We start from the raw sequence: 7,466 nt of genomic DNA, 5'->3' as shown, positions 1-7,466 counted from the left end.
GAAGATTTATGTTATATTAAAAGCCGTTATTCTGTTACCGTTTTTCAAACATACATTACATAGCATTTTAACTTTCTGTAATTTGTTATTTGACATAAGTTCATATATTTGCTGTGAAAAATGATAATAACCCCCGAACCCAAAATTTAAATGAGTTTGAGCCAGCACTTTGGCAGAAGGGTGATCGCCGTGCGACACCTGTGCCCTCAACTGGGTGCACTTCGTCACAGGTTCGCGGAATGCGGGGGTGAGCAGAGATCGCTGGAGTCGGGGCACTCCTCGGGCACTATGGCAGATGGTAACCGTGCATTAGACTCCACATAATCGTGCACTTACTCCACTTTCAATTCCAAGCACAGTGGCGATGAAAATCAGAGAGCACGTCGGCGTGGAAGGGGGCTACCACGTCATCCCAAAGAGCCGGGAAGGGCTGCTCAAGTTTCAGCCGAAGCAAGACGAACTGCCCAATCGCTCCATGGTGGACTCATATACGACCGCCAAGGTGCTCCTGGAAACAGACGCTCTGATGAGGCAACGATTCGTTTACGGAAAAGGGTGGTTGCGCATGGGCAGGATAATGGAGGAGCTCGACCTACTTGCCGGTAAAGTAAGCTAACTAACTAGTCCGTAGCAAATTTTCTGATGTATGAGGGGGGCGCCTTGCAGTGTGGATCTGCCATCTTCACATCCATCTGCCCAATCTACCGGAGGGTGTGCCGCTGCCATACACTTTTGTCACCCTGCTGGTGGACCACGCCCACTTCTTGCAGGAAGAGTTTATAGCGGACGCAGACGTTTGCCTTTCGGGTCACGTTTCATGGACCGACAACAGCTCCATGGAGGTCACGGCATATGTGCGGCAAAACGGAATGTTGCTGGCAAAGGGCATTTTTGTGGTAGAGGCTCGCAATGCCGTCAATAATGGCCCGGCTCCCGTGAATCCTCTGGTGCCGGCCACTAAACTGGAGGAAAGTATCTACCAAGCAGCGCAGAAGCGCAGAGCCAATGCGACGGCTCGACTTCAGTCGCAGCAACCCACCAAGGAGGAACAGCAGCTTATGTACGAGCTGTTTACCCGAACCAAGGGCGCTGACGGACATTCACCGAGTGATATGAGTACTCTTCCACCGAACTCCCGCTGGATGTCCAAGTGGCGCCGCAGAACCCTAATGCATCCGTTTCCGGAGAACCGAAACGAAGCGAACACCATCTTTGGCGGGTTCATCATCCGCAGGGCCATCGAGATAAGCTTCATGACGGTCTCCCTCTACACCAACCAGCGTTGCATGATCCGGTCCATTGCGGACGTTACGTTTACCCATTCCATTCCCGTCCACAGCTACATTAAACTGAAGGCTTACGTGGTTTTCACCCACGAAAATTTCATTCAGCTGTTGACGGTGGTGAATGCGAGCAGTGCCACTAGCTTTGAGGAGCTTAAGTGCAATGTGCTGCACCTGACCTACTCCTGCAAAGATGTAGTTCCGGAGATCCTGCCCAGAAGCTATCACGAGGCGCTGTATTACCTAACAGGTCGTCGCTACTTCAACCGCTTCCGCGATTCAGTAAGCCACGACGTGGTCAGTGGATCGCCCCAAAAAAGCAGAGACATTAAGTGATTTTATTGTTGGGCTTAATAAAACATAGGCTATTTCATCTATTTTATATAGACATTTTATCAGCGAAACTCGTGTTTATTTAAACATATATGTACACATATACTGAACACAAAACCAGATCTGACTACAACAAATCCTGCTATGCAATTTTTTTTTACATTGTTTGAGAATTTTTTTTGCTTGACAGAGATAAATAGATTATGAATAAATTTCAAAAACCGCTAACTATACAAGGATTGCATATGCACATAACACCATGGAATTCTTATGAAAAAAAACATTGACTATTGCCTTATCCGATACCCCGTGGAGCTAACTCTTTGGTTGGGCAACTGAGCCTGCAGCTGGTCCTGCGGGTCCGCTGCTATCTCAACTCTTTGAGCGGGCCGCCTCCCGCTTGCCCTCAATCCAGCTCTCTATTTCCTGTTTCAGAGCCTCGTTGGACTTGACCTTATCCATGGTGAGCGGTTCGCGATTGAAGGGGTCGGTCTGATCGCTTAGAAGATGACGGGCGATGGTGGAACGATCCACTGTTACCTTGGAGCTTGGCAGCAACACAGGGTCGGTCATGAGCGTGGAGATAATCGGATCCAGGTACTCTTCGGGCGCATCAGCCAGCAGCTCCTGCTCCTCCTTGTATTGAGCACCCAGGCGCGCAACCTTCCCAGCTAACTCGGACATCTCGCCTATAAGTTGGCCACCTCCGATTCGGATGAGGATATTCTCAGCATAGCTGAAGAGCTGTTCGCTGTAGGAACGGCCATCCTGCGACACCGCCAAACAGAAGCTGTCGTCAGAGCTTAAATTTATGTAGATGTGAGAGATCTCCAGCACCGTTTGGGCCGGATCGAAGTCGAACTCCTTCTTGTTCTTAACCTTGAAGCGTTCCTTCTTTGGGCCAACTAAATTTAACAAAAAGTAATTCAACATGGCTGCCATGCGATCCACCATACTGTTGTGGCAGAAAATGCTTTTGATTTCCGTGGTGAGCAGCTTGAGGAGATTTATAGTGTCCTTAGCGATGAGGTTGTCAAATCGCGCTAGCATGCCCAGGTGCTGGAGGTTCGACACCTGCTGCTGACGCTCATTATGCGATAAGCTATTCCACTCACCATTTTCCTGCGCCTGTTGCAGCTGTTTGATCTGCTCCAGATTGGACAATGAATCGTCCAACAGAAAGATGGCATCATTAATTAGCAAATTAATGAAACGCAAAAATATGGGCGGCTCAATGGCTTCCATATTCTGCTCTGCTTCGGTTGCCAGGTCACGAAAGCACTGAACGTGCTCGGGTTTGGTCCACAGGTACTCCATTATAGCGTACATGGGCCGGCGGTAGTTGAATTTCTGCTCGAATTGCACCGACTGTCCAGTCATTTCGATGCTTACGAAAACGTTTAGTAGGCTGCGGACCACCTTAAATCGATCCGAATGGTTGTCGAAGACATGGGTAACAAAAGTCTGTCGATTGCTTCCCATTATCTGTGTGGGCAAGAGAAATTCCAGGGCTTCAGCCAGTTTGGCCCGAAGGTGAGGATTCTTCACCAGCACGGAGCTGCCCATGAATAGAAGTATCATCTTGAAAAAGGCATCATGGGCGGAGAAATATAAATGAATGTATTGATCGCCATTCAGTCTCCGGCAGAAATTCAAATAAGCCGAGATGTTGTCGATTATGCTCTCTGGCACTGATTGCATAAATGGTGCAACAAAAGGCGGTGTGTCTGACAGCAGCTCCAGGTTGCGAAAAATCTGAGGGGAAAAGTCCCGCTTGTCCACGCACTGCTCGTAAATCTCACGGGGCAGCATAGCGATCTCTGTGAGCCAAATGGCCGAAGCCTCGAAGAATTTCAATAGGAACGTGTCATTGGTGGGCTCGGAGAGCGTGTTCTTGATGCACAGCACTTGCTGCATCTGTTCTATTATCATGCGATACAGGTTTTTGGTCAGCTCGTTATTGGGATCGCTGTTCATGACCTCTCCGTACGCCGTCTGCGTGTTTTGCAGCTCGCGCATCACGCGAACAAGGCGTTCAATGCAGGGACGATTGGCGAGCTCGAAGCATTTGTGTGTCATGTAGAAGATCTCCGTCACGAAATTGTACTTTTCGGCCGTCAAACGCTCCTCACCCTCTTCGCTGGTTAGCAGACAAGTCTCGTCGTAGGCCTTTAGCAGGCTCACGCCCTTCGCCTGCCGATCTTTGTCCGGCACTGCACAATATGTAGGGTCGACCAAGAGTACCTGCCGCAAATATTTAAAATTCTTTTACTACATGCTGGCTTGGCTTAAAGACCTAAGTGTGTTTTTTGAGTAAAGCAACAAGAAATGAAGTTAAATAGCAATTGCACAAATGTATTTACCTTTAACGAGGGCAAACACAGGGGAGCACAGAGACGTGCTAGGACTGAACTCAGGCTGGTCATGAAGGCATCGCTGGCCGTGCTGTGAACTGTTTGCTCCAGGTTGATATTGATGCTGTTCCACAGATGACCACGCGACACATTTGCATCCAGGCAATTGGCTAGCCATTGGAGAGTCTTTTTCTTGGTTTCGGGTGAGAGAACAAGAAGCTGCTTGACCAGCAGGAAAATGGATTGCTGGTGATGAGACAATAGAGCCCATAGAGCTGGGTCCGTTTGGTTCAGTGACAGCTCCTGGAAAAACTCATATTTGGCCGTCTGGGTCTTGGGCAGGATTGAGATGCACAGTAGACTGCCCAACAATGTGTCCATATATTCGCCACCTGAAAAATATCGATTTTTTTTTAATTGCAGCTAATATTAAGGCTTGGCTAAAAATACCTTTAGCTTTGGGATTGGGAGTGGTAAAGTCAATTAGTAATTCTCCTAGAACTGCTGCTCGTTTGTCGCGCACGAAGAATCCCAGAATCCAAAATGCGTTCTTCTTCATTGTGATAAGGTTCTCCTTGGCGATGACCTTCTGGAGCTCAGTGAGCACTGGATAAAAGATAGCCTTTAGGGCGCCCAGGGCCTCAATCGTGTCGACCTCCTCCACCACCTTGCAGGTGACGCGGATCAAGAACTCCTGGGTGCTGGTGTCGTGTTCATCGGCCTGCTCAAACATCTCCATCCACTGGGCACCGAAGGATTGCGGTGCAAAGAGGTCTGGCTGGCGCAGGCAGGTACTTGCATTGTTTAGGATGAGCGCTAGTACCTTGGAGCAATCGGTTTTCCCCTCCGCCTGAATGCGCTCGCATCGAGCAAAGGCTCCTTGAAGATAACACATGGCTCGCAGCTCCTTGGCTTCCGCGCTGGTATTGCCCGCTGCATACTGGCTGGTCTCGGCCAGCATCAGGCGCTCAAAGAGGGCGTGGGCCACCAGATCCTCGCTCAAGGTCTCCTCGCTGGTGTCCACCACCACGTCTGCCAGGCAGAGGGCAGCGGATGAGGACGCCTTGTTCAGCGTGAAGAGGAGCACCTCCTCGACCAGTTTGTGCGACACGCCATCGGCATTGGCGCCGTCCTGAAGCAGTGCGGCGAACGGATTCTCCTCGACGCTCGTCATCGGGAAAAATTAGTTTTTTATAGTTTATAAGTTTGACAAGGTCTAAATAGTGTGACCGTTGGCGTACACAATGTAAACTCTCTAAAATATACCGAATGGCCAGGTGACTTTTGCCTTTGGCGGCACATTTCAAAAATGTTCAAAATCAGAAGTCTGTATAAGTATTTGCCTTAATATTTTCAGAAATAGATTTCCATGTGGTGGCTAGGCGCAGAAATTAACAGAATATAAGTTAATATAATCATTTTTCGAAATATTTTGTCACTTGGTATTTAAGTAAAAGTGCGGGAAAATTAATCACTAAAACTAATATAAGTTGCTGTGCGAATTATATTAATTTGTACTTTAAATTAATATGTAGCACCACTTTTGTATTAATTTCCTTGTTTACATTTTAGCTGGCGAGCTATCAAGCTACCATTCTACGTTATCTATCCGCCTTTCGTTAAGTAATTGCACTCGATTAACCTTCTTTATCAATGGGATTTAACAGCTCATATCGGGCCTACAAAAGCCGCAGCCGCATGCACTCAAAAAGTAAATCCAAAGCCAATTAAGACCATCAATCGCAAAGCGACCCACAGCCAAGGGTACCGACGGGAATACGAATAGCGCCAGCCTGGTACCACCCACCACCACCCATCATACACCGACCACCGCCACCCACAACCACAACCACCATGTCCACAAATGTCTTCGTGCTGTGTTAAATCGGCTTATGATCAGGCAAAAGTCGTTGATTCCACATGTTGTTACTCGCGTATCATTTGGGCAGTCGACGAGGTATTTTCAAGCAGTAAGCATATGCACGCAATCCGATTTGCTGGCAAGTGGAGAGGTTCCCCATAAAATAACGATTTTTACCATATCAATTAACGCGGAAAAGTCAATTTTCTTTATAAAAAATGAGCGCGGTTCGTCCATTAAATGCCGCCCTGCAAGAAATTTGCACCAGGGAATTGAACGAGATTCCAGCCCGTGTGTCCCAGGACATCGAGGCTCTGAGGGATTGGGTACTAAAGCAACCACATTTGCGGGCCTGCACTGACGACCAGTTCCTTCTCGCCTTCCTGCGCGGCACCAAGTTTAGTTTGGAACGGGCCAAGGAGAAGTTCGATCGGTTCTACACGCTGCAGCGATCCATTCCCGAGGTCTTTAATGATCGGCGCCTGGCCACCGATACCCAGGTGCTTGATATTGTAAGAACGGGGTAAGAAGCAAAGTACTGAATTCCTTCCCTCTGTTCCCTAACCAAAATTCCACACAGAGTTCTCCTGCAAATCCCCATGGATGCGGACGATCCGGGACCGCGGGTCACCATAATTCGAGCTGGTTCCTACGACACGAGTAAATACAAGTTCCAGGACATAATCCGCGTCGGTTCCATGTTCGGTGAGATCATGATGTTCGAGGACGACAACGCCACGGTCAGTGGCTATGTGGAGATAATGGACATGGCTGGAATTACGGGCTCCCATCTCTTTGCCCTGCAGCCACAGTTGCTCAGTAAATTCTCCACCTACGCGGATGAGGCGATGCCGACGCGTCAAAAGGGCATACACTTCATCAATGTTCCTGCAGCCTTTGAAACTGGCTTCAATTCCTTGCGCTCCTTTTTCCCCGCCAAAATTAAGAGTCGGGTGAGTCGGATTTCCATAGACTATGCCTGCATAATTGAGTCCTACATATGTAAATGATGATTTCCTGCAGATCTCGGTCAGCTCCGATCCGGCGGCCATATACGAGCTAGTGCGTCGCGAGTATTTGCCGCAGGAATACGGCGGAACTGGGGATACTCTGCAGGATATAAGCCACACCATGGAAGCAAAACTGTCCAGTTACGGGCCCTACTTTCAGGAGAGCCAAACTTTCGGTGCCGATGACAAGCTGCGCGAATTCGGAGACCATGTGAGAAGGAACCATCGTTCCTCCTTCGGAGCTGTGGGCTCGTTCCGGAAACTGGAGATCGACTAAATTTGGATTAAAAATGCAACTTGAGAATCGAGCTGCCTTAATCTTATTGGAAATTCTAGAGCAACAAACACATATCGTGGAAAAGGTTTCCGTGATGCGTAGATTTTTGAAGTTGAGTAGTTGAGTAACGGGTATCATATAGTCGAGTTCCCACTTGTTAAACTTCGCAATTGTTAGGTATTCAATTTATCATGTTGCATATTATATTGCTATGTTAGTAAATTGTGCATAGAATATATTTCAATTGTTTTAATAAACCGAATTATTTGGTCATTTTTATATGCTCTACGAATTTTGGAGCTTTGCCTTCAAGTAGTCACTTGGTGAATACCCCCAATGTGGAATGTT

At 48.0% G+C, this 7,466-nt stretch overlaps 3 protein-coding genes across 4 annotated transcripts; 2 read left to right on the top strand and 1 right to left on the bottom strand.

Moving 5' to 3' along the window:
• The first annotated feature begins 82 nt into the window (after positions 1–82).
• Positions 83–1,681, top strand: LOC122626195 (acyl-coenzyme A thioesterase 9, mitochondrial). 2 transcript variants are annotated; one of them, XM_043806360.1, is made up of 3 exons: positions 83–298; positions 360–602; positions 667–1,681. In XM_043806360.1, the coding sequence occupies exons 1-3, from the start codon at positions 151–153 to the stop codon at positions 1,617–1,619; spliced, it is 1,344 nt and encodes a 447-aa protein (XP_043662295.1). In that variant the 5' UTR covers positions 83–150; the 3' UTR covers positions 1,620–1,681. The 2 variants fall into 2 exon arrangements, with proteins under 2 accessions (XP_043662295.1, XP_043662296.1); XM_043806361.1 differs by having other exon boundaries at positions 158–298; positions 355–602.
• Positions 1,682–1,744: 63 nt separating this feature from the next.
• On the bottom strand, positions 1,745–5,204 carry LOC122626194 (ubiquitin conjugation factor E4 A). Its single transcript, XM_043806358.1, has 3 exons — positions 4,421–5,204; positions 3,980–4,362; positions 1,745–3,860 (listed from the first exon to the last, which is right to left on the bottom strand). Exons 1-3 carry the CDS (start codon positions 5,142–5,144, stop codon positions 1,989–1,991), a joined length of 2,979 nt encoding a protein of 992 aa, XP_043662293.1. The 5' UTR covers positions 5,145–5,204; the 3' UTR covers positions 1,745–1,988.
• A 458-nt stretch (positions 5,205–5,662) lies between these two features.
• LOC122626036 (retinol-binding protein pinta) lies at positions 5,663–7,342 on the top strand. The gene is made up of 3 exons (XM_043806139.1): positions 5,663–6,354; positions 6,412–6,784; positions 6,855–7,342. Exons 1-3 carry the CDS (start codon positions 6,050–6,052, stop codon positions 7,116–7,118), a joined length of 942 nt encoding a protein of 313 aa, XP_043662074.1. The 5' UTR covers positions 5,663–6,049; the 3' UTR covers positions 7,119–7,342.
• Positions 7,343–7,466: the final 124 nt, after the last annotated feature.

This window comes from Drosophila teissieri, chromosome 2L, assembly GCF_016746235.2.
Source record: "Drosophila teissieri strain GT53w chromosome 2L, Prin_Dtei_1.1, whole genome shotgun sequence".
NCBI lineage: Eukaryota > Metazoa > Arthropoda > Insecta > Diptera > Drosophilidae > Drosophila > Drosophila teissieri.
The sequence above is the reverse complement of the archived record's forward strand: the minus strand, read 5'-3'. Positions and strand labels throughout refer to the sequence as shown.

Bases quoted from the DNA above. Each gene is read 5' to 3' on its own strand.
- LOC122626194 (XM_043806358.1), bottom strand. From the start codon at position 5,144: ATGACGAGCGTCGAGGAGAATCCGTTCGCCGCACTGCTTCAGGACGGC. The intron at 4,363-4,420 runs GTATTTTTAGCC...GATATTTTTCAG, and splicing joins TCCCAATCCCAAAGCTAAAG to GTGGCGAATATATGGACACA. The intron at 3,861-3,979 runs GTAAATACATTT...TATTTGCGGCAG, and splicing joins TGTGTTTGCCCTCGTTAAAG to GTACTCTTGGTCGACCCTAC.
- LOC122626195 (XM_043806360.1), top strand. From the start codon at position 151: ATGAGTTTGAGCCAGCACTTTGGCAGAAGGGTGATCGCCGTGCGACAC. The intron at 299-359 runs GTAACCGTGCAT...TTCCAAGCACAG, and splicing joins CTCGGGCACTATGGCAGATG to TGGCGATGAAAATCAGAGAG. The intron at 603-666 runs GTAAAGTAAGCT...GGCGCCTTGCAG, and splicing joins GGAGCTCGACCTACTTGCCG to TGTGGATCTGCCATCTTCAC.
- LOC122626036 (XM_043806139.1), top strand. From the start codon at position 6,050: ATGAGCGCGGTTCGTCCATTAAATGCCGCCCTGCAAGAAATTTGCACC. The intron at 6,355-6,411 runs GTAAGAAGCAAA...AATTCCACACAG, and splicing joins CTTGATATTGTAAGAACGGG to AGTTCTCCTGCAAATCCCCA. The intron at 6,785-6,854 runs GTGAGTCGGATT...GATTTCCTGCAG, and splicing joins CCGCCAAAATTAAGAGTCGG to ATCTCGGTCAGCTCCGATCC.